We start from the raw sequence: 26,175 nt of genomic DNA on the forward strand, positions 1-26,175 counted from the left end.
GTGGGATGGTGCATATAAAAGATCCCTTGCTACTAATGGTAAAATGTAGCAGGTTTCCTCTCTATAAGACTATATGTCCAAATTATCAAATGTTTGACATCCAATATCCGATGGTTTAAAAAATCAATGTGGTCTTGAGGTGTCGTTAAACAAAACAGACTTTAACTTTAACTTTTTGTCATCATCATCATCATCATCATCATCTTATCATCATCATGATTATTATTTTATCTTATCATCATCATCATCATCTTATTATTATTATCTTATCATCATCTTATTATTATCTTATCATGAATATTATCTTATCATCATCTTATCATGAATATTATCTTATCATCATCATCATCATCATCTTATCATCATGAATATTATCTTATCATCATTATCTTATCATCATCATCATATTATCATCATGAATATTATCTTATCATCATCATCATCATCATCATCTTATCATCATCATCGTCTTCACATTGGACTCTGTTTTGTGTTGTAGGTGAGCCCTGGGTACCAGGCGGCCAAACAGGCGATCTCGTCACTCAACAAGAATGACTTCGATGAGGTTCGGAGCTTCAGAGCACCCCCAGACATGGTCAAGTTCGTCGTCAACGCTCTCTGTTTGTTATTTGACAAGCCAGAAAAGTACGTGTCATGATCGATAAGTTTATAATAAAATCCCCTTTCATGTATATATCATATTGATTCACATCAGTGTGCAAAAAGAAATGATTAGTCTTTCTGTTTGAGATCATTGGTATTTATTTCTTTAACATAAAAAGCCTCTGTATTAATTATTAAAAAAAACCTCAACATAATAATAAAAATAAAAATTGTATTAATGCGGGATGTTGCTCAGTGATGAATATCCATCAGCGGTTCAGATTGTCCAATGGTTGACATGGCGTTATTTGTTATTTAAGATTGTTATAGCCACTACCCTTTCTGTCATCAAGTGAATATAAACGTGTCCTTATTTGTATTAAAAAGAGTGGCCCATCTGAAGGCAGCTTTTTTCTTTTCTTTCTTTTATTTTCACCCTAGAGCAGTTATCATACTCTAAAGCTGAAGGAAGAAATATTTGTTCATGCTGGGCATGGCATGCATTAATCTCCCTCCCATATCACTTGGGGTTGGGGAGATTGAAAGAACATTTCAAATTAAATAAATCTGTTTTATTTGTTGTCTAAATTTGAGTTGCATTCTGCTTTCTGATCCATGCATGCATGCACACATACACACATTCACACACACGCATACAAACACAAATATATATGAATGAAGCTGGATTGATTGACAACTATTATAATATAAGACAGTTGCTTACAGAATAATAAAACAAATATTTTAAAATGAGTCATCATCACATCATTTTAGATAATTCAGTAACAAAAGCTGTTATTTCTTCCATCCTAACACCTAATAGTCACAGGTCAAACTGTATATCATTTAAATGGGCGTTCTCATTATGCGATTAGTCGCATTGACTTGTCACATGCGATTTGTCAGCCCTACAAAAACCGGAACGTATAAGCCAAAAATCGTTCCGATTTAGATGTTCTCACAATATCGCATGTTACAAGTCGACGTGATAGATCACATGATGAGAATGCTGCTCATGCAACCATTCCTTTCTCTAATCATTCATTCACTGATTTTTTAAAGTTTTAATATCATTCCCTCGCTTCAGCTGGGAGGAAGGCAAGAAGCTGTTGATCAAGGAGAACTTTCTGCAGGACCTCATCTTCTTCGATAAGAGTCACATGCCGAAGGACAAGTTCCAGGCGCTGCAGGTGTACACGCGTGACCCCAGTTTTAAGGCTGAGTTCATCGCCACCGTGTCCAAGGCAGCCGCCGCCTTCTGTGTGTGGGTCCACGCCATCGACCAGTATGCAGTCATCTACCAGAGTTCTCAGACCCTCATTGAAAGTCTGGGGGTCGTAGAGGAACGCTACTCAAAGGTTTGTGTTTAGGATCATGCCTTCTGTGTGTGGGTCATGTCTTCTGTGTGTGGTTCCACGCCATCTACCAGAGTTCCCAGACTCTCATTGAAAGTCTGGGGGTCGTAGAGGAACGCTACTCAAAGGTTTGTGTTTAGGATCACGCCTTCTGTGTATGATCATGTCTTCTGTGTGTGGTTCCACACCATCTACCAGAGTTCCCAGACTCTCATTGAAAGTCTGGGGGTTGTAGAGGAACGCTACTCAAAGGTTTGTGTTTAAAATCATGCCTTCTGTGTGTGGGTCCATGCAGTCGACCAATACACAGTCATCTACCAGAGTTCTCAGATCCTCATTGAAAGTCTGGGGGTCGTAGAGGAACGCTACTCAAAAGTTTCTGTTTAGGATCACACCGTCGACCAGTACACAGTCATCTACCAGAGTTCTCAGACCCTCATTGAAAGTCTGGGCATCGTAGAGGAGCGATATTCAAAGGTTTCTGTTTAGGATCATGCCTTCTGTGTGTGGGTCCATGCCATCGACCAGTACGCAGTCATCTACCAGTTCTCAGACCCTCATTGAAAGTCTGGGGGTCTTAGAGGAACGATACTCAAAGGTTTCTGTTTAGGATCATGCCTTCTGTGTGTGATCACGCCGTCTGTGTGTGGGTCCACGCCATCGACCAGTACGCAATCATCTACCAGAGTTCTCAGACCCTCATTGAAAGTCTGGGGGTCGTAGAGGAACGATACTCAAAGGTTTGTGTTCTAAGATCATGCCTTCTGTGTGTGATCCTGTCTTCTGTGTGTGGGTCACAGTTATCTACCAGAATTCTCAGACACCCTCATTGAAAGTCTGGGGGTCGTAGAGGAACGATATTCAACGGTTTGTGTTTAGGATCACGCCTTCTGTGTGTGGATCCACACCATCGAACAGTACGCAGTCATCTACCAGTTCTCAGACCCTCATTGAAAACCACATCATGCCGGGGACCTAATATTTATCTGATTTAGACAGGATCCGGTGTTCAGAGGGTCACATTTTAGAATTTAAAAAATATAGGACCATGAAATTTGGCCGATTTTGACTGGGTTTCCAGTTTGTTCAGTGTCCGGTTTCACTGTATAATAATAGGTCATAATAATACTAATCAGTTTTCAGTTTGTCATTCCAGGGATTTTGATGTTTAAGCTAAAAACATTTGGATATAATTTTGATTGGCACTTTTAAATAGTATTTGTATTTTTGTTGTTGATTTCAGGCACAGATGAAGCTTGGTAAGCTGAGAGTAGAGGCAAACCGCATCAAGTCCGGTCTGGAAAGTAAGATTGCACTACACAGAGAAGCATTGAAAAAAGCCAAGACAATAGAGAAACAAATTCAGGTAGATCCTTTTTCCTGTCTTTAATTCCTCCCACCCCCTTGCAGTCCCTCTTTTTGAGGTCCATAATAGTTTAAAAAAAACCCACCAAAAACACCACCATTGACCATACAGTTAATTACTAGAATGGTTTTTCAACTGAACAGTGAATTTACAAATTGTGGTTGTTTCAAGAATCAGTGTTGTGTGTCATAGGCAATTTTTTATTTATTATTTATTTGAAAATTTCTCTGTATGTATTTTTGTTTTCCATCATTGAATTGCCATTTGCTCTCTCTCTCTCTCTCTCTCTCTCTCTGTCTCTCTCTGTCTCTCTCTCTCTCTCTCTCTCTCTCTCTCTCTCTCTCTCTCTCTCTCTCTCTCTCTCTCTGTCACCCTCTTTTTGAGGTCCATCCTAGTAAAAATAAAGACCTTACAGTTAATTACAAGAATTGTTACTCAACTGAACAGTGGATTTACAAATTGTGGTTGTTTCAAGAATCAGTGTTGTGTATCAAAGGCAAAGACTAGTTACCTTTTGTGACACCAATATGTATTTTTGTGCTGGGGTGTTGTCAAACATTCATTCATTCATTTATTCAAAGGAAAAGACTCAGTGAATATTTTTAAAAAAACCCATTTAAATGCATTTTAATATTTTTAAAATTTATTTTTAATTTCTGCAGCATTCATGTTATTTCTCTCTATGCCTTTCTTTCCAGGCTATCGAGAAGAAGATTTCCCGAGCCAGTAACCTGATGGAGAACATGTCGATGCAGCACTTCCTGTGGCGTTCGGAGCTCAAGAAGGCGAAGCGTCATGTGCGGTGTACGCCTGGCGATGCCCTCATCACGGCCGCGTGCGTCTGTTACCACGGCCCCCTGGATGACAAGTTCCGCTCGGACCTCCTCCAAGACTGGCTGAACCGGTGTCGCCAGGGCTCCTTCCACATCGACTCCTTCATCGACCACGAGCAGTACTCCGTGACCTCAGGACTCGAACTGCTCATTCAGCAGATGTCGTCTCACCACCAGGCCGCCCGGCAGGCCAGCGACCTGAGTGAGGCGTCCGTCAGCGGGGTGAACTTCGACCTGCCCACAGCTCCGCAGGTTCGCACGTTCAAGTACATACCGGCCGTTTACGACAGCCGGAAGTACTACAAGTCGGAGCTGAAGAAACAGGACACAATGGAGAGCGTCGTCCCGAATGTGGAGTTCGACGATTCAGACGACGAAGAGGAACTGAGCGTGATCTCGACGAGGTCCGGTTACACCTTGCAGGATATTCTCAGCGACTTCGACGAGCTCAGCGGCTGGAGGATGAGCAGTCTGCCCACTGACCTGCACTCGGTTCAGAATGCGCTGCTGATGCGCGTGAGTTGTTTCAACCGCAAGCACTGCTGGCCGCTGCTGATAGACCCGGACAACCAGGCCACGGTGTGGGTGAAGGCTTTGCAGAAGTCTCAGAACCTGTTCTGTGAGAAGGACCTGCTGATGGAAGGGGAGGATCTCGATGAAGGTTGGTGTGTTAGGACGGAACAGGGTTTTTGTTATATTTTAAGTTTACTGTTAATGTGGAATGACCTCACAGCTGGACATTTTTAGTTTGAGAGAAGTTGGTGTTGGAAGTGTAAGGTGGTGTGATAATGTTAGTATGTGTATGGCACATTTGCCGGCATGTGTGTGAGGAAAATATGGGAATGTGATGTGATAATGTTTGTTTGTGCATGCATGTGTGTGTGTTCTCGTTGTGTCTGTTTGAAGAAAGCTGGAAATACTAAAAACTGAAATTAATACATTAAAAGAAAGTTGACTTGTCACTAAATAACTATTCTTAAAATCCTCTCTTACTAATAATTCTCCACACTCAAAATTTAGGGTGTATACTACCAAATCAAATCCCATAGACGACAATAGTAACATATGTGGCTAAAACTCCTAAAACCCCTCACCCTTAAAGTGAACCAGAAAAAAATGGGGGTCAAGCTGCTCATTTCTGAGATAACTTTTTTTTACAGGTACCCCATACATGTTTCAAGCACAAGGTTACTTGACAAAGTGGTCAAGTAAATAAAATAAATGTAAATGCCTACATTTTTTGCCCAGATGAAACTTCTTTTTTTTTTACAACCACCACATTCACATTTATCACCAATCATAGGACTTGTTGTGTTCACTTCTCTATCAAAAGTTGGGTGCACCTCCATCTTTGACCCAGCCAGAAGTTATTTGGTTTAGTACTACCTATAGAGATTTATTTTTTAAAAATCATTTTGTCATAAAAGTTATGGTATCGTCTGTTGCCCTGTTTCGGTGGTTGCGTCATTTGTGCACAACAGTACATACATTTGAATATTTTTTACGAATTTGACTTTTGCAATACCTTTTTTCTATGATTTTCAAAGACTGAAATTTGAACGAAAACTTAATTTTAAAAACTATTTCTGTCTGTTCTCAGCTGTACTGGTATCTGGTTATTGAAGTCACATGATTGTCATGGCGTCTGCTGGTAAAACTCTCTTTACAGATACTTGCCAAAAATTTATGATCCTTATATGTTTTAACATAATATTTTTCTGGATATCTGTTTATATATACTACTCAAAAGAATTTAAGGGTCTGACGATATTTTCGACATTATTTTCTGAATGTCAATTATATTAGCTAGACCATAATGTCATGCATGGTATTGTTCCATTTTGACGAAAGTGGGTCTAAGCAACCCATAAATGAATTAAAATCCACTGTCATTGACACTGTCAACTAGTTTTAATGGCGAAAACATGCTTACATTTGCACGTAAATTATAGCAAAAGCGAAAGGTCTGCTAAGTGCCCATAACTTGCTTTTTCACAAAGCGCTTCATTTGCACGCTTTGCATGTGTATTCCATGTTCCCAATGCTGAAATTCCGTATAATTGGAGCTTGCGTTCGTGTACGGTGCACACTCCAAATTCGACAATGGTACGACGTCAACTGACTATCGAAGATCGAGGAAGGGCTATTGCTTGGCTTCAGGATGGCAATACGCAAAGAAATGTTGCTCTGAGACTTGGTGTCAGTCAGAGTGTCGTTGGCCGACTGTGGCAACGGTACCAAGCAACGAATTCTGTTCGAAATCGTCCACATTCGGGAAGACCCCGAAGCACTACAATTAGAGAGGACCGCTACATCACCAATATGGCTCTACGTCAACGCACAACCACTGCACGCCGATTACGTGACAATCTGCGGACTGCGACTGGAACTCGAGTGTCTGATCAAACCATACGCAATCATCTGAGAGCCAATAATCTACGCTGCCGTCACCAGGCTGTTCGACCACCACTCCTACCACGTCACAGAACGGCCAGACGTCACTGGCGCACACTTCATCTGCGGTGGCAACATGTTCAGTGGGGTCGAGTGATGTTCACTGATGAGTCCAGGTTTAGTCTCCAGTTCAACGATGGTCGGGTTCGTGTCTACAGACGTCCTGGGGAGCGCTTCGCTAACGTTAACGTTAGACAACGTCACCGGTTCGGTGGTGGCAGCGTCATGGTGTGGGGCGGCATCTCTATCCACCACAGGACCCCCCTCTATGTGGTGAATGGCAATCTGAATGGAATCCGCTATCTGAATGAGATTATCCGGCCGTTGGTTCTCCCAGGCCTTCAGCAGATTGGCGGCGGGGCAGTTCTGCAGGATGACAATGCCAGACCCCACCGCGCCAGGGTGGTAACGGACTTTCTCAGACAACAAGGTATCGCCAGGATGGATTGGCCAGCATATTTGCCTGACTTGGCCCCAATAGAGCACGCCTGGGACGAATTAGGCAGGAGAGTTCTGGATAACCATGCCCCTCCGGCCAACCTTCATGATCTGGGTCAACTTCTTATGGCAGAGTGGCAGGCCATTCCCCAAGAGTTCTTCAGACGTCTGATCAACAGCATGAGGCAACGATGTGTCGAGTGTATTTGCGCCAGGGGTGGATTCACACACTATTAAACGAATGTTCTAATGTGTAAAATCCATGTTTGACAACCTTCAACTTTGACAGCATGTCATGTGACTTTCTTGTATACAGTGACGTTTATTTGTGGGTTTTTGTAAATATGGAACAATAAATAAAAAATTGGGTGTAGTTTACATCATCAATCTAATACACTCTGAAACTTGTTTGGTTATACATTTTTGACCCTTAAATTCTTTTGAGTAGTATATTTATTAAAACTCAGAATGCAGCTTATATTTTTTAACAATTTTGCCATTATAACCATTCATTTGCTCAACTTATAATACAATTGCAAGACATCATAATTGTTCTATTCATTTCCCTAAAATGTTGTCTGTTAACATTGGTTCTCAAGGGCTCCATTTTGTAATTTGCCGTAAAATATTTTTTGTAAATTATTATAAGTGCATGTTTTGTTGTATTTACTGCTGATGCATGCTACAGTTTTTGACGCACGTGCAGTATTTAATTTAGCTACTTAGCGGCCAGTTTAGTGCGTGTGAAGTGTAGAAATATTAATTAAAAGGTAGGTTTTTGAATAATAACTGTCTTGTTATAAATATTGATATGCTTTAGAATCGAATTCTTATGCTCACCAAAACTGGTCCACCCATGATAGTATTGATGACAGCAAGTGATTGATGGCAGATTTAATATTGACAGTAATATCAGATTTAATATTGACAGTAATATCAGATGATGTTAGCTGTTCTGTTTTTATTCATCTTACTCAAATGTATGCTCATTTGTTCTCATGAATACATTCTATATTTCAGGACTCCCGATGGAGCTTATTTACGATCACAGCTCTGATGAGATGTCTGGCACTGGGCAGGATATGGACCCTCCCCCGAGTCGTGGAACTGCCCTGACCTTCTCAGATACATTCACCGAATTTACAATCAACGATTCTTCAACCGTCTGCACTGAATCTCAAACCATACAGACGAGGTAAAATTGCAAAACTTTTATGGTTGAATTTTGCCTTTCTCTGTATGGTTTGTTTCTGTTTTTGTTTTTTTCTTTGTTTTTTTAATGTAGGCCTATCCCAAAATAAATATAACATTGGAATAATTTAATAAACCCCATTCCAAGAAACGATCACAGTAGATGAGTATAGAGGAGAGGGAGGGATGCAGTATTTTCCATTACTTAGTACTTTTGAAATAAAATAAAATAATTTGGCAGTTTCGACATTAAAGATCTAATGTTAAAGTTGAAAGTACAATGTTTCATTGTTTTCATATTTATTTGTATTAAATAACTACAAATTAATCAATCCCACACATAATCTTTCCATAATTAACTCTAGAATAATAATTTTAAAAAGTCTTGCACTGTATGACAAGAGGGGTTTCCTGAATAATTTGGAGCTAAATATAGACTATCTTAGTTGGGGTTTTCTTTTTGTCAGCTGACTGCAAAACAAAAAATTCTGGGTAAACTTAATGTGTTAAATATGTACACATAAAACAGTGACATCATTAGTATATGCATGTAACACACTCAAGATTTTCCCCTAAAATATTTTATTTTCTACTAGTAGATGGAATTATTTGGTTGTATTTTTTTATAGGAATATAGCTGAAGGTATAAACTTTATGTTTCAAAGCAAATATTAATAAATATTTTTTATTGGAACAGCCATTATTGCAAATTTGACATAGCAGCTTTGATAATAATTTCAAAAGACACACAATCCAATAATATTTCAAGTGCCTCCCAGGTTACCGAGTTACATCCCCATGACAGCATGCTTGAAATGTAGATGAATATTAGTAACAAAAAAAACTTTATAATCATTATCAATTTTTATTTGTATTTTCTTATTAGCCGAATGTCTAACCAGACCTGTGAAACAGATGACCTCCGACCTGTTACCTCGGTAACCAACAGCTGGGAAACGTTCAGCATGCAGGCCGACCAGCTGATAGACCACCCGGACAACAACCTGTGGATAATCGAGGCTGACGACCCCAGTCTGAAGAGTCGACTCATCAACGCTGTCGTTCACGGTGAGAACTGTACAAGTTTTAAATGTTTACAATTTGTGAATTTCAAATAAAGAATATAAAAGATCCCTTGCTGCTAATCGAAAAGAGTAGTCCATGAAGTGGCGACAGCAGGTTTCCTCCCTCCATATCTGTGTGGTCCTTAACCGTATATCCGACGTCATATAACCGTAAATAAAATGTGTTAAATAAACCATTTGCTTCATTTCCTTCATTTCCTTTTGAAACAAAGAGAGGAATATTTATTTACTGACACCTCGGCACATTTTAAACTACTACTATATGGTGTCTGATACATGTATATTGTTACTATATGTTATATAACAGTGTTAATTACAACAGGTGTGACAGTGCTGGTGACTCAGTTTAACTGTATGTTATATAACAGTGTTAATTACGACAGGTGTGACGGTGCTGGTGACTCAGTTTAACTGTATGTTATATAACAGTGTTAATTACGACAGGTGTGACAGTGCTGGTGACTCAGTTTAACTGTATGTTATATAACAGTGTTAATTACGACAGGTGTGACGATGCTGGTGACTCAGTTTAACTGTATGTTATATAACAATGTTAATTACGACAGGTGTGACGGTGCTGGTGACTCAGTTTAACTGTATGTTATATAACAATGTTAATTACGACAGGTGTGACGGTGCTGGTGACTCACCTGGAGAGGAAGCCGCTGGACCCCCTGTTCCGTGGTCTGCTCCTGAAGCACTTCTACGTGGACAAGGAGGGTAACAAGGCGGTGCGCGTCGGGGGGATGATCTTCAAGTACCACCCCAACTTCTGTCTCTACCTCAGCACCACAGTTCCACTCTTCGTTAAAGGTGAGTAGTTAATTCATTCAAACCTGAGCCCTGTTCCACCAAGCGATCTTAGCGCTAATATCAGCATTAAGATCGCTTTGTGGAATGAGGCCCTGATTTATAAGGCTAGTGTATATTTTAAACCTTTGAAAAACAAAATATGGGTCGTGAACCTGAGAGTAAATGTGGAGAAACAAAATCCACCACTAAAATGCATTCAAAATAAACACCTTTAAAGTCGAGCAAGGTCTCCAGATGGTGGGTATGGATGCAGGTAATTTTTGACATGCTTCTGAATCTATCAGAGAACTGTTCCAAGGATATACTGGTCATCGACACAACCTCTTACTTTGCCAGATTAAATAATTAAGTACTATAGATAGATGTATCATTTGCTCAAAGAATATTTGTTTGTGTTGCTTGATGATATTTGAGCATGGATGTCTCCTAGTGAATATAATTTGCCTAGTGAATGCAAATTTTTACAGAGAAATGAAATTTACATAAACTCAGAGTCTGTTGTTCGAATCCCTTCAGTGGAGATTGATTTTAGTTTTTTTGTTATATCAATACAAGTGATCTTGATCTGCTTATCAAATTCTAGCATTTGCTTCCAGACATAAAATGTCAAAAGCAGAGATAGCTTCCCATTCCACAAAATTAATTCCGAGCCTTGCTTTTGCATTTTATTTTTTATTTTTCTTGTTTGTTGCCCCAGGCGACGGTCTGCACAGTTTTCCCGTTCATCACCTGTGCTGCATCAACATGGCTCTCAGTGACGAGGCCATCATCAACAAACTTCTCTTCGAAACCATGAAGTTTGAGCGCAAAGAGTTTGAGGGTCAGAAGAGGTCAAATGAAAACGACATCATCCTACACAGGCAGAGGCTAGCCAGGGAACACGTACGTTCATTTATAGATCTCTGTCTCAGGCCATAGGATTTCAAATTTCATGGGAAACACTTTTTCGGTTCCGTGCCTTGTGATCATAGGAACCTATTGGAAACTGTTTTTAAAAAATAATTATATATATATATTATTTTCATTAAATAGTCGTACTCGATATAATAATAATAATGGGAAACGAAATTTTCGTTCCGTAATTTTACCGACATGCAGCCAACACACTACCAGGAAACGATTGTTTCCATGAAATCCAAGGGGCTGCTGGCTGTCTACATTTTGTTTCCACTTTATTTGTTGATGCTCCATTGCATTTCATTGTGACAAATGTTATATCCTTGATACATGATCTACTTACACTTTTTACATGTATACTACATGTGTATGTAAGGTAGTGAATACAGGGTTTCTTGGGCATTAAATTGTCCAAACCCCCACTACCACTACCACCACCACCACCCACACACACACAGACTTTGTTTCCTCAAATATCATGTTATCTCGAAGGAAGAAGTGGGTCATAGTGGGTGAATGTAGTGGAAAAAAAAAAATAATAATAATAATTAAAAAGCTGATTTACCCTATCTAAAAACAATTTTCTTTTGGCACATTCCCTGAAACACAAAAAAGTTTCTTTTAAGCCCAAGCATTAGGCTTATTTATAACCAATTACCACAAATAATAATGATTGTTTTAACCGACATAACAGGAGGCAGTCCGAGAGAAGACTGAACCTAGTTTATTTGATACATTATCATTTTAACATTGTCATTTCAACTCACATAACTGGAGGCAATCCGCGACAAGACTGAACCTAGTTTATTTAATACATTATCATTTTAACATTGTCGTTTCAACTCACACAACAGGAGGCAATCCGTGAGAAGACTGGACCTAGTTTATTTAATGCATTATCATTTTAACATTGTCGTTTCAACTCACACAACAGGAGGCAAACCACGAGAAGACTCTGAACCTAGTTTATTTGATACATTATCATTTTAACATTGTCATTTCAACTCACACAACAGGAGGCAATCCGCGACAAGACTGAACCTAGTTTATTTAATACATTATCATTTTAACATTGTCATTTCAACTCACACAACAGGAGGCAATCCGCAACAAGACTGAACCTAGTTTATTTAATACATTATCATTTTAACATTGTCGTTTCAACTCACACAACAGGAGGCAATCCGAGAGAAGACTGAACCTAGTTTATTTGATACATTATCATTTTAACATTGTCGTTTCAACTCACACAACAGGAGGCAAACCACGAGAAGACTCTGAACCTAGTTTATTTAATACATTATCATTTTAACATTGTCGTTTCAACTCACACAACAGGAGGCAAACCGCGAGAAGACTCTGAACCTAGTTTATTTAATACATTATCATTTTAACATTGTCACTTCAACTCACATAACAGGAGGCAAACCGCGAGAAGACTCTGAACCTAGTTTATTTAATACATTATCATTTTAACATTGTCATTTCAACTCACACAACAGGAGGCAATCCGTGAGAAGACTCTGAACCTGGACGTTCCACTGCTGGAGGACCGGACAATGCTGGAGTCACTGCTGGCGTGCCAGTCGAACGTGGAGAAGAACCGCATCATCCTGGAGGAGACGCGCTACATGGGTGACCACCTGGAGGGCAAGTTCGCACACTACGTGCCCATCATGACCCAATCGACCATGCTGTACAACATCATCAAGAAGATGTTCGTCCTCCACCCCTGCTATTACCTCCCCTTCTACAAGTTCACCAATATCTTCATGTCCGTCCTCAGGAGTAGATATCGAGGGAAAGGAAGTCTGGGTGAGATTTTGTTTTGTTTTAACCTTCTGGATTAATTTTTGACAAAAATCATGTTGATGGGGTACACATTTTTAAAACCTTTACTCACAAGTGCTCAGGAGTAGAAATCGAGGGAAAGGAAGTTAGGGTGAGATTTTGTTTTGTTTTAACCTTCTGGATTAATTTTTGACAAAAATCATGTTGATGGGGTACACATTTTTAAAACCTTTACTCACAAGTGCTCAGGAGTAGAAATCGAGGGAAAGGAAGTCTGGGTGAGATTTTGTTTTGTTTTAACCACCTGGATTAATTTTTGAGAAAAATCATGTTAATGGGGTACACGTTTTTTTAACTTTTACTCACAAGTGCTCAGGAGTAGAGATCGAGGGAAAGGAAGTTTGGGTAAGATTTTTGGTGGGGGTTTTTCCGTAGTGAAAGTTTGATGCTGTGATTTTAGTGCCATGCTACAATTTTAAAAAAAACAGTATCACTGATTTAAGGTTAATTTTTGCCAAATACTGGATTATAAGTGAAAATGTATTCACTTTAGATATATTATTCCGTCCCGGGTTAGGTTTCCGGCTATCCTGAGGCGGAACCCGGGACGGACATGCTCGAAACCTCTGTGGTATATGAGCATGATTAAAAGTCACACACACGCATTTCAGATAATAAACATCACTAATATTCTGTGCAACACATTTCTTCAACATACAGAAGAAGAAACAGTTATAACCGTGTCCTTGACAGTTTTATGTAACTTCAAAATTAATAATATACACTGGGTGAACTTCACTTTACCTTCTTTTTTTTTCTAACTGATGTCTACAGTTTGATAAAATGTCATTTAGTCAGTATTATCAAATATCGACTGCTTCTATTATATTCACATGGCGGGGCGTAGCCCAGTGGTAATGCGCTCGCTTGATGTGCGGTCGGTTTGGGATCGATCCCATTCTGTGGGCCCATTGGGCTGTTTCTCGCTCCAGCCAGTGCACCATGACTGGTACATCAAAGGCTGTAGTATGTGCTATCTTGTCTATATAAAAGATCCCTTGCTTCTAATCGAAAAGAATAGCCCATAAAGTGGCAACAGCGGGTTTCCTCCGTCAATATCTGTGTGGTCGTTAACCATATGCCCGACGCCATATAACTGTAAATAAAATGTGTTGCGTGTGTTGTTAAATAAAACATTTCCTTCTTCTTCTTCTTTTATATACACAGGATGGGATGTAGCCCAGTGGTAAAGCACTCACCTGATGTATGGTCTGCCTAGAATCGATTCCCGTCGGTGGGCCCATTGGGCTACTTCTCATTATTACACCGTAACTGGTATATTAAAGGCTGTTGTATGTGATATTCTGTCTGTGGGATGCATATAAAAGATCCCTTGCTACTAACGGAAAAAACTTAGCAATTAATTTCTCTCAAAAGACTATATCAAAATAACCAAATTGTTGACATCCAATAGCTGATGATTAATAAATGAATGTGCTCTGGTGGTGTAGTTCAACAAACAAACTTTTAAGTATGTTCTTTGTGGGCACAAATCCAGTGTGTTTATTCTTCTTGTATATCTTTTGGACATTCAAATACATGTATATAGGGAATAACTGGTTACTGCATTCGTTATTCGACCTGAGCAGGATAAAGCTGATATCTTAAGACAGTAACCAGTTATTTCTTTTATCCTGCAATCCTACAGGAATAGTCGGAAAATTATTATTTGTTCTAGTTTTGTGTACGCAAATCGAGTATCATCAACCTAGCAAGGCTTTTGTTGTATGATGTCATACAAGATACATGATGTCATTCTTTGTAAGATGCTAGCTACATTCTGTCACATTCAAAAAGCGTTTCTAAACTCCAATTCATAAACAGATGTACTATTGTATTATTTTGTATTATTATTGCAAAACTAAAATTTATTTGCATTTACTGTACTAAAACAAATGATTTAAAGAGTATGTTAATTAAAAATCTAGTCTGAACTACTCAAGTTGAGTCGGGCTTATGTCACATGACCGATATTTTTGGTCACTGATGAAAAATATAGAGATTTATCTAGTCGTCATATCTTGACAATGAATACAGTGATTGCGGGATAAATAGAGGTTATTACCAGAGTGTTTTTCAGTATCGTCAATATCATATATTAGGAATAAAAATTGTATTATGCGAGCATAATACATTATTTTTATTCCTAATATATGATATTGACGATACCGAAATACACGAGGGTAATAATCTCTTTATCATATAAGCTCAAGCTTAATATAACGTGTTTTTGTAAACTGTACATGCAACTTTAATTCCAGTCCGCCATTACTAGATATTCAAATGACGTAAGAATATGTGGCGCGGTGTATTTTTGAATGGAAATGACGTCAAACTCGAATGACGTCATTATGGATGTCCTTACATCAAAATAAAGTTATGCCTAACGTTTTTTGTTTTCTGAACGCTGGATAGCTTTCAGTGTCAAATTGCCATTGAAATGTTTTTATTTGATGACTATGAATGCATACGTCAATCATGGAGTGTCACCCAAGTACGTTTGCTTAAATGTCAATAAACCTAGTGCCGAGACCTCAAATAATTTACATTTAATTTGCAAAGTTATCAAATTCTTAAAGTATGTGATCTGAAAAATATCACATACTTTGATTGCACTGAAAATGTAAGATATTATATGATAAATTGTCTTACTCCTATGTTATTCAGGAGCCCCGCAGGTACGTGCTAAAGAGCTTGCCGACGCGACGATGTCTGCCATCTTCAGACACATGTCGATGATGATGTTCGAGCAGCACTTCAACATGCTGCTGCTGCTGGTGTCGGTGGAGCTGATGAAGTGGTCGCACAAGGCGTCGGCCAAGGAGGTCAGCCTCTTCATCTCGGGCTTCGAGAAACTCGGCCTCGACGAACAGGGACTGCTCGATATGAAGCCAGCGTGGATGACAGATAAAGTGAGTCACCGACAGAGCCAACTGGTGCGATGTGGTGCACTAGTACAGACTGTTAATCCTTTAATGACTTCTTCGTTTGGTACCAATTTAACTGGCTGACTTAGTCGGTCGGGGTTAATTATGCTGTAATTTTAGTGTTGTGTTACCACTTATGCTAGCCTTTAAATTGTGTTATAATACTAAAATTACAGCACGGTTTCCATGTATTTTTGTACTGTTTTGTCTGTGTACATACATTATTAGTTATGCGGTTTTTTGACAGGCTGTAATGATTTTGGAAGGGTGTACAGTCCCATATGCCTGTCAAAAAACTGTGTAACAAATTTATTACCTTTTAGATCTTTGTTTTATAATTAAACTAAAATTACACTAACAGTCAAACTTTTAAATAAAGTACACACACATTTTGAGTTTGACTTTAATAATAACTTAACATCAAATTCCTCAAAATATATTGGATTTTTTTTGTAAACAAATAACTTAGTTCCTATGCAAGGTATTTACAGCTTTTTTGTTAGCTGTTTGAATATTAAGAGTGTCAACAAGGATTCCGGCTGGTTTTACCCTGAAATCATTTCGAGCCCTGTGTTTCGCAAAGGGAGACAACTCTTAGCATCTTATTATCTTGAGTATTTTAAACCTTTACGATTTTGTTGTATTCGTATCGGGGAAAACAAAATTGAATACCTGCAGCCAAACAAAAATATTTGTCGTGTTGTACTAACTTGTAGAACCTGTATAAAAACATGTCAAGTTATTACTTAAAATATGTTCATGATAATTATCCCAAGTTCTTACATGGTAACTGATTACGCAGTGCCATATTCTAGCATTAGATTTTAATACACGAAAAATTACAATCTAGCACATTTTTTTGCCAAACATGCTCAAGAAATCTTCAAATAAACAGTAAAAATAAACTTTACCCAATTCTGGTATTCCCATTCATAATGAATTGAAGTCTTTTAACGAACTTAATCAGTGAGGCATGTTGAAGAATTTTTTTTTTGTCTCACCTGCAGTTTGTATTTTCGTACAACTAGCTGAGCAAGTCACGTGACATTTTGTACACCCCAGCAAATTCTGTATTTTCCCACAAATCCTGTATTTTCCTGCAAATGAGATGGTGTACTTGTGATATGCATTGGCTATTGACCAATCAAAATGCATGAAATTTATCTAAAAGGTAATAAACATCTGTATATATACTTAAACATGTACATATCTACCCACATACCTATGGTCCATCCCATCATTCTATCAGGGGTGAGAATTCTCCTCGGATCAGTTGTTTTCCTCTCGTGGAACATTGCGTTTCCTCGCATTGTAATCGTCCTTTCCTCCAAAATGTGTCAGATGGCACAGATTTTAACCTAGGATTTAAAGAATTTCCGGGACCCTCTAGATTTCCTCTTTTTTACAGTTCACCAATTCCCACCCCTGTTCTATAAAACTGGGGGGGGGGGGGTGTAAATATTTTCAGTTTGGTTTGACATAAGAAGAAAACTAAAAGTGTTTTTGTGTGCAATTTACAAATCAGTTGGCTCAGAAATAAATACCTTGCAGTAAATTCCATAGTGTGAAAAAAAGGCGTTCCCTGTGAGACGGACTATACATACATACATCAATCATCTTACATCATACCTACCTTCCTACTTACCAACCAACCACCCAACCAATGTCGTCTTAAATTACTGTATTAAGAAACCAACTACAGTGAAACTCCTCTTAACCGGACACCCTCGGGACCAAGTAAAAAGTCCGGTTTTAAGAGGTATCCGGCTTAGAGAGGTTCTCTTATGTACAGATATTTAAAAAGGGACCATAAAAAACGTCCGGTTTACAGAGGGTCCAGTCTTTGAGAGGTTTCGCTGTATTTAACATGATTATGTTAGTTTTATATGACTATATGACATTTTTCCACTGCAGGCGTGGGTGGACTGCAATGTGCTGGAATCTCTTCATCATCCGTTCCACGGTCTGTGCAATTCTCTCATCAACAACAGCTTACAGTGGAATGAATATTTTAAGGTAAAACTCGGAGTTTGTATCACTGTGGATATCTATTATGTATATGTTTCATGTCAACTAATAGTATATATTACTCACACAGGACAATTAAGAATTTTGAAAAACAGAAAGAAAAAAAAAATGTTTTATTTAAAAATCCACTTAATACATTTCTTTAATGGTTATATGGTGTCACATATTTGCACCATACAGATAATGAGAGAAGAAACCCACTGTTGCCACTTTAAGGGCTACTCTTTTTCAATTAGCAGCAGAATTATAGGATATTAAACGAGCATCCATTTCACATGATGTTTATGTCCCGACTGAAATAAGTTTTAATTGTCACAAACTTTAATGAGTGACAATGAAAATTATTTTACGAGGGACATAAACGTGATACGAAATGGTAGCGAGTTTAATATCGTATTTATTACCCATAATCGATCTTAATTTATATCACTCAACTCATTTGGTTGACGTTCCTGTAAGGTTGTAGTGCGACAATCGATGATGTCACGAAGTGTTACGTCCCACTTGGCATTAGTACCAAGATATTTTTAACCATATGGGTAATAATACAATATACCACAGGCTTTGTTAATCAGTCATGGAGCACTGGCTGGAAGGAAAAATAGTCCAATGGGTCCATCAACTGGGATCGATCCTAGTAGCTAGTACTGGGATGAAAACTTTATGCCACCGAGGTTTGTCTTCTTGATTTTTAAAACGGATTCCACGATAATGAATATAAGTCTTGTTCTGACAGATCCTGGTTTTTCTTTGTGATTTCAGGCCCCAATCGCTCTAGTGAATCCGATACCGGGAAGCACTCTTCAGGAACTGTCTCTCTTTCAGAAGTGTCTGCTCTGGAAGTTCTGCTGTCCTCAGAGGGTACGTTACAGTCAGCTGTGATGTTAATGTAAAGTCTCTTCTGTTTTCCTTGGTAATATTAGCAAATATGATAAACTTGGATTGATTTATTGAAAACATATTTTATTGTACACAGAACAAAAGAATCAGGCATAAGTTTGACGAGAAATTTACTAGACCCTCTTGGATAGACAGCAAACTTTTAAATATGGGTTGTAAAGTTTAATATCGAGCTGAGAGAGAAAGTATGTTTTTCTTTTTATAACACTGAATGAGGTTGGACTTTGTTTGTGTTTTTTAACCTCTGTTTGTTTTTTGTTTGTTTTTCTGATTCACAAGCTACATCAGTATTTCAATCACAGGATGAAATGAGCTGTCTTTTCCAGTTCATCTCTTTCACCATAGAACTAGGTGTGTGTAGGGTAGTCTCCAGAGACCAGTATATGGTGATTATCTACTTTAATGTGTTGTCCAGATGACGGAACTGTCGAAGGCGATGACGACGTTTGAGCTGGGCAGTGTCGAGGAGCCCGTCACTCACTACAACATCTTCGACGTGTTCGACTGCACGGACCAGTTCACACCGACCGTCTTCATCCTGCCCACTACACCCAAACAGATCAAGAGGGAAGGCACAGAAGGTAGAGATGTTCAACCTAAACGCAGGGCTATCTATCACTGGAACGAGTTTTGTTTCAGCCAATGTTGTGATATGTTGAATATTTTTTTGAAAATGATGCAAAATAGTTATTTCTTTTCACACATTAACTGTCCTCAAACACTCCCCACTGTTTAGGATATAGTCAGTTAATAGTAGTTCTTGCAACTGTCTTACATCTCCCCACTGGGGCAGGATATAGCCCAATGATAAAGTGTTAGCTTGATGCGAGGTCGGTCTAGGATCGATCCCCGTCGGTGGACCCATTGGGCTATTTCTCATTCCAGCCAGTGCTCCACAACTGGTTTAACAAAGGCTGTGCTATGTACTATCCTGTCTGTGGGATGGTGCATATAAAAGATCCCTTGCTGCTTATCGAAAAGAGTAGCCCATGAAGTGATGACAGTGTATTTCCTCTCAATATCTGTGTGGTCCTTAACCTTATGTCTGATGCCGTATAACCGTAAATAAAATGTGTTGAGTGCGTCGTTAAATAAAACATTTCCTTACTTCTCCTCACTGGAACATAAAAAAATCAACTCTGGGTGGGAGCCAGGTACCAGGGTGTGAACCCATTTGCTGTCACGGTGTGGGTTTTGGTTTTGAGAAAGTAACCTCTTAAACATAACACCATCTATTTATCACCATCTATTTATCAATTAATTGTTTCACAATAGGCTCGTTTAATACATTGTTAAATATATGAACATCTAGAATTTGTTTCATGATTTGGTTTCGAAATCTAAATAATTTTAGGAAATTTTTTGTTTTATTCCCATGTCTTTTTGTTTGTTAAGGCTACCCATACGTGAATCCTGCCCACGAGGTGAAGCGTTTGGCCAAGGAGTCTGGTATGGAAGGCAAGATCCGGATAATGAATTTTGGGGTGCGCAGTCAGATGTCGGAGGTGAAGCATGCCATAGTGGACTGTATGCAGTGTGGACACTGGCTGCTGCTGCAGAACTACCACCTGGCGGGAAATACAGACATCGAGTTCTTCTCCATCCTCAAGGTCAGAGACTAGGGTTTTACATTCTTAAAGTGAGAGAGTCTGTTTTTTCCTGGAACCACCATTTCTACTGACAGAATATGATGATAGATAAAGCAAAGTCATATCCTGCTAGTTGCAGGATATGACTTTTGACGTCACTCATGTGACTTGACACTCATAGCAACATTACAAAATCGCTGATTTGACCTCTAGGTCATTGTACATTGTAGCTGAAATAACAGAAATAATAGCTTTTCCCCTTAATTTTTATGGTCTGCAGGATAAAAATGATAGCTAGGTAATGATTTAGGATATCTCCTTTATCCTGTTCGGGCCGAATGAGAAAATCTGCTTGTCAGGATCTCGTAGAATTTCTCATTCTTACCTTCACAGGATAAAGCAGACATCCGACGTCATAAACTAGTTATTCTCTCTATATTTTTAAGTTGAAATACTCTGTTGTACATTCTTAGAGTGAGATACTAGTTTTACATTCATAAAGTAAGACACTCAGTTTTACGCACTAAAAGTGAGATGCTCTGTTGTACATTCTCAAGGTATAGATTCTTGGTTTTACTATGCGCACCGGTGTATAATGCGCACCCCCCACTTTGAAAGTTTATTCCAAGAAAAAAAACATGAACCACAATATAATGCGCACCGTTTTTTTAAACCACAAAATCGACAGTGAATACAAGATGTACCGTTTCCCCCCTGTCACCAAAATTAACGAAAAGCGAAAGCAGCAGTATATTCAAGAAACAAAACTTAAGTTAGGTACTTGAGTACATAGACCTACATTTCACATTAAACAAAGGCTAGTACTTGCATACTTACATGTCACAGACTCACACGTGCATAAATCAAAACAAAATTATATACCCATACATGTAAATGACTAATAAATAAATGAAAACAAAAATATAGCAAATTACATTTGGTCCTCGTGGCTAACGTGAATGCGCGAGATTTCTAAATTTATAATAGTGTGGTATATTTCCGGTTTGCCGGAAATGGCCGAATTAAATCTCATGGAAATTTAAAATATTTATGGTCCAGTTTTGTCATTTTTGTGCACTTTTTGGCGAGGTATGGATACTTTTGTAGATTTATTTTGTATTTATTACAACCATCACAAGTGAAAAGTGATTTTTAAGAGGGTTTTGGCATTTCGTTGTAATGAATTCTGTTAATCTGTAAAGTACCATAAACTACCGATCGGCGATTTTTTATGGGTGATTGCTGGACATTTTTAAAAGATAGTTTTTCTATTGCTATGTATAGTGCGTACCCCCATTTTTAACCTGTATTTTCTGGAAAAAAAGTGTGCATAATACATGGGAAAATACGGTACTCAGTTTTACATTCTCAAGGTGAAATACCTTAATATTTTGAAATTATAATATATTTATAATTTTTTAATTGTACACTCAACAATGTCTATTTATACTCTTATTTTCATCTTGCGATTAACCATTGAAAAATGAATTGAGCCTTAATGCAAAATATTGAGCGCACCAAAGCACCAGATACGACTCTACACATGTCCACTGTTGTGTTTAGAATATAATCCACCAGAAGCCTCACGAGGAAGCGCGTCGCCGCGAGAACACAAACATCAGTGACGATGGCCACAGTTTACTGGGGAGGTCGAACCCATCGCTGTGCTCCCAGGAGGTGAAGATTCACAACAAGTTCCGGCTGTGGATCACCACGCGGGCCGACGGGGAACTCAGTGTGCCAGGTACGAACAGTCAGGTCAGGTCAGGAACAGCAGGAAAATGTTTTTGATTTGCTATATAAAACCAAAGCTCCATTTTGACATTTCATAGCTATTTTATATTTTATTGGGTTGGGTTTGGGTGTGGGGGTTTTTTTGGGGGGGAGGGGTTAAAAGGAAGGTATAAAAAGGAATTTAAAAAAAAGTAAGATCAGTTTATTTTACTGAATCAGTAAATATTATGAAAGAAGGGTCAAATATGTAAACAGATTTTGTTTCAATCTTTGTGTATTTATGTATTTAATATCATCATTATATTTAAAGAGGGTTTTTTTTTGTTCTTTTCCTCTGAAGGTGTTTTAATACAGCATGGTTTGCGGGTGACCTGCGAGGCGACCTCTAACTTCAAGAGCACTCTGAAGAAATCCTACCGATCAGTGTCCTTCCTGCTAAATAACTGGAAGGATACCGACCAAGAGGTGCTGTGTTTTTTCTGGGACTGACGTTCTTCCATTGCATCCATTGCTGTAAAACTGTCTTTAGAAGTTAAATATGATCCTAATAATAACATTTTATAAGCTTACGCCAGTAGAATGTTGGCCTAAGGTGTTCGGGTCAAAGTATTGAATCTCTTCAAAGGATCTATACTTCTCTGATTGCATTTTCCCCCCATTCCAACTAACTGCCCTATAACTGTCTTTATCAAAGGCCATTGTATGTGCTGTCCTGCCTGTGGAAAAATGCATATAAAAGATCTCTCTGATGCTAATGGAAAATGTATGTACTGTGTTTTCACTAAGACTATGTGTCACAGTAACCAAATTATTTGACATCCAGTAGCCAATGATTAATTAATTAATTGTCTCTAACAGTGTTTCTGCCAAAAAGACATTTATGGGTATGGTGCTGTGAAATTGAATGCAACCAAAGTCAACAGGGGTATGGGGGGACCTCCCCCAGAAAGAAAATGGGTTAAGTTTAGGGTTAGAGTTTAAAAACATCATACAGTAATGATAAGAGTAATTAATTTCGTCAAAAGGTTAGCTTAAAAAAAAAATCTGCGAAAGAATTTGGGTATGGCGCCATACCTGTTTTACCCTCTGGCAGAAACCCTGTAGACTAGTGGTGTTATTAAACAAAACAAAACCTTTTGGCCAAACAAACAACAACAGGATAAACCCTCATTATATGTTATTCTCAAATTAGCTTCTTGAGCAAATTTATTATGAAATATATTTAGTCATATTCAGATTAAGTTTAGGATTTCGTGGCACAAGCAGGTTAAATCCAAATTCATATGTTTTTGTTGTCTTGGGTGTTCTTTTCTCTGGTCTTAAGTTTATGATGTTCTGTTTGTAGTCTCAGAAGCGATTCAGCAAGGTGATGCCCATCGCCCTGTTCCATTCCCTGCTTCTGCAGCAGAGTTACTACGGCAAACACGCGTTCACCAAACACCACACGTGGACCCTGACTGACCTGGCGATGGCGGTGGACTTCTACAAGAAGCTCGTCTGTCGGGTCGATGAGTCAGACTGTCGCGAACTGTGCGCCATGATGGCTCAGGTCTACTCAAACCACTGTGTCGATGAGAACGATGCGAAGATCGCCCATGCCCTCATTTGTCAGCTTTCTCAATATTCCGTCACCGAGAAGGTTTATATTATTATTCTGTTTGCTGTTAGTTTAGTATTTTTGCTTAGGGGCCGTTCACAATAGCAATTTTTGGATATGACGTCCAGCCTGAACAGGTGATGTGCACCACTTGAGCAGACAAGCTTAATTGTTTTGGAGACATATGCACAATGGCTGGTGATAATGCTAAAATTACAGAGGATGATATCCCAGGAGCCAAATTAATTCATGAATTTGTTTCAAGAGCAGACGAAGGTTCAGTTAAAGAGAAGACTAAAGTGTTGTGTGTTGAATAGTATGGCATATTTGAGAAAAAGATCACAATAGTTTGAAGCTTACATTTACACACACACACACACACTCACACACACACACACACACATACACGCATGCACACACACACACACACATACACACATGCACACACACACACACACACACACACCTGCCCAAAACTGTGTCAGTGTAGGTGTAACCTGTGTAGTGGTTTTATCAAGACATAATACTAGTATCATAAACCTTTTATTATTTTATTTTCAAAACTAGAATACGTCCTTCACCTTCCCTGTCCCTCTGAGGGTGGGACGTAGCCCAGTGGTAAAGCGCTCGGTCGATGCGCGGTCAGTTTGAGATCGAAAAGACTAGCCCATGAAGTGGCAACAGCGGGTTTCCTCTCTCAATATCTGTGTGGTGATTAACCATATGTCTGATGCCATATAACCGTAAATAAAAATGTGTTGAGTGCAGCATTAAATAAAAAATGTCTTTCCTTCTTTCCCTTGTCCCCCAATAAAAGTGTACACATACAAATTCAGATTTTGTTAGAAATTTTATTATCAACATGTTTTTGTTGGTTTACAAGTGTACATTGGCATCAATCTCCACCGATCTCTCCATTTGGAACTAGCAGGCTCTCATTGCTCTCGTGATAATAATTCCAATTGAAAATATTCTGATGACGAGTCCTTTAATTGCTTCCTGTTCCAGTCACCTGATAGTAACTTCCTTCTTTATTTTAATTCTGTTTGGGGTTGTTTGAATGGAAATCCTGGTGTATTTGTTTTTGATTCCGTGAAAAAACATTCAGAATTATTTTTATTTTAAATATTTACTTTCATCAGGACTCCACAGAGCCGGCTCAAGGAGTGGCTGCCCTCCTGGAAAAGTTGCTTGATGCTAATAAACATCACGCGAGTCTGCAGCGAGTGCTCGACACCATCGAAGACACATCATCACGAGTGTTTTCTCTACCACAAGACGCAGAGCTCCAGCTGATGTCTGACAAGAGCAGGTAAAGACACAGTTAGTTTGGTCAACATTACTGGAGTGAACTCATCAAATACGTTTGTCATTTGATACCCTATGGGGCAGGACATAGCCCAGTGGTAAAGTGTTCGCTTGATGCATGGTCAGTCTAGGATCGATCCCCATTAGTGGTCCCATTGGGCTATTTCTCGTTCCAGCTAGTGCTCCACAACTGGTGTAACAAAGGCTGTGGTATGTACTATCCTGTCTGTGAGATGGTGCATATAAAAGATCCCTTGCTGCTAATCGAAAAGAGTAGTTCATGAAGTGGTGACAGTGGGTTTTCTCTCTCAATATTTGTGTGGTCCTTAACCATATGTCTGATGCCATATAACTGTAAATAAAATGTGTTGAGTGCGTCGTTAAATAAAACATTTCCTTCCTTCCTTGATACCCTTAGGTCACACAAAAGAAAAGTTGGTGAGCATCAAGAAAAGGTCCTGCCCATGTGTGTGTGTGGGGGGGGGGGGGGGGGGGGGTGTTACCATGTGCTTCGAACTTGTGACCCACTGCTTTGACCAATGTTCATCTTCAAGAACTAAGGACATTAAAAACAGCAATTTACTCTCAAATATCACCTCAAAACCATTCAGCAACATGAAATGTTGGAGAAAGTTTTCATGTGATGAACATTTTCTGGATTTATCTGGAATTCTGGATTTTTTTTATTGTCTGTACAGTGTTTCGAGTTTTCCATTGTTTAGTCAAAACATTTTGATATTCTCTGTTCAAAGCTTGTGATATGGTTGCAAGTAATACTTTGCATACATTCTGAATTGAGGCTGCCATGTTACACCATTGTGTAACCCTAACCCTAGGGCCAGTCTTGGTAGCTGATCATCACTGTTGAAATTTCCCAATCTTTTTTCTTTCTTTTCTTATAACCCACTTTCATCTCTGTCTAGACTCTGGAAAGAAACGTTTTTGGGGGGGGGGGGGGGGGGGGGAGGAGGGTTCGGCTTATGCTCCCCAGGGAAATATATTTTTAAAAAGAAAATTTGCTTTGAGCATAGGAAGACTTCAACCTCCATGCATGCACCTGCTAATGGATATTTTAGACACTCTTTCCCATAGACATGACTATACGTTCCATTGCTTTGATGAAGCAGTCATGGAGTATTGGCTGGAAAAGATTTTTAAAAACTTAAATCCATTGATGATGATAATTTCTACCACTCATATTGCACA

General features: G+C 38.8%; 1 protein-coding gene across 2 annotated transcripts in view; it reads left to right on the plus strand.

The window, feature by feature from the left end:
- LOC121381031 (dynein-1-beta heavy chain, flagellar inner arm I1 complex-like) overlaps nucleotides 1-26,175 on the plus strand; it is a 144,155-nt gene that overhangs the window by 87,008 nt on the left and 30,972 nt on the right. For both annotated transcript variants that reach the window (XM_041510112.1, XM_041510113.1), the window contains 18 exons: nucleotides 500-645; nucleotides 1,691-1,961; nucleotides 3,202-3,324; nucleotides 4,023-4,818; nucleotides 8,070-8,244; nucleotides 9,127-9,308; nucleotides 9,953-10,138; nucleotides 10,836-11,020; nucleotides 12,538-12,850; nucleotides 15,554-15,798; nucleotides 17,728-17,829; nucleotides 18,604-18,702; nucleotides 19,157-19,322; nucleotides 20,137-20,351; nucleotides 21,894-22,074; nucleotides 22,405-22,529; nucleotides 23,410-23,703; nucleotides 24,804-24,973. In XM_041510112.1, the coding sequence (XP_041366046.1) occupies nucleotides 500-645; nucleotides 1,691-1,961; nucleotides 3,202-3,324; nucleotides 4,023-4,818; nucleotides 8,070-8,244; nucleotides 9,127-9,308; nucleotides 9,953-10,138; nucleotides 10,836-11,020; nucleotides 12,538-12,850; nucleotides 15,554-15,798; nucleotides 17,728-17,829; nucleotides 18,604-18,702; nucleotides 19,157-19,322; nucleotides 20,137-20,351; nucleotides 21,894-22,074; nucleotides 22,405-22,529; nucleotides 23,410-23,703; nucleotides 24,804-24,973 (3,974 nt within the window). The remainder of the gene's footprint in view (nucleotides 1-499; nucleotides 646-1,690; nucleotides 1,962-3,201; nucleotides 3,325-4,022; nucleotides 4,819-8,069; nucleotides 8,245-9,126; nucleotides 9,309-9,952; nucleotides 10,139-10,835; nucleotides 11,021-12,537; nucleotides 12,851-15,553; nucleotides 15,799-17,727; nucleotides 17,830-18,603; nucleotides 18,703-19,156; nucleotides 19,323-20,136; nucleotides 20,352-21,893; nucleotides 22,075-22,404; nucleotides 22,530-23,409; nucleotides 23,704-24,803; nucleotides 24,974-26,175) is intronic.

The sequence above is a fragment of the Gigantopelta aegis genome, chromosome 9 (genome assembly GCF_016097555.1).
Source record: "Gigantopelta aegis isolate Gae_Host chromosome 9, Gae_host_genome, whole genome shotgun sequence".
Classification (NCBI taxonomy): Eukaryota; Metazoa; Mollusca; class Gastropoda; order Neomphalida; family Peltospiridae; genus Gigantopelta; species Gigantopelta aegis.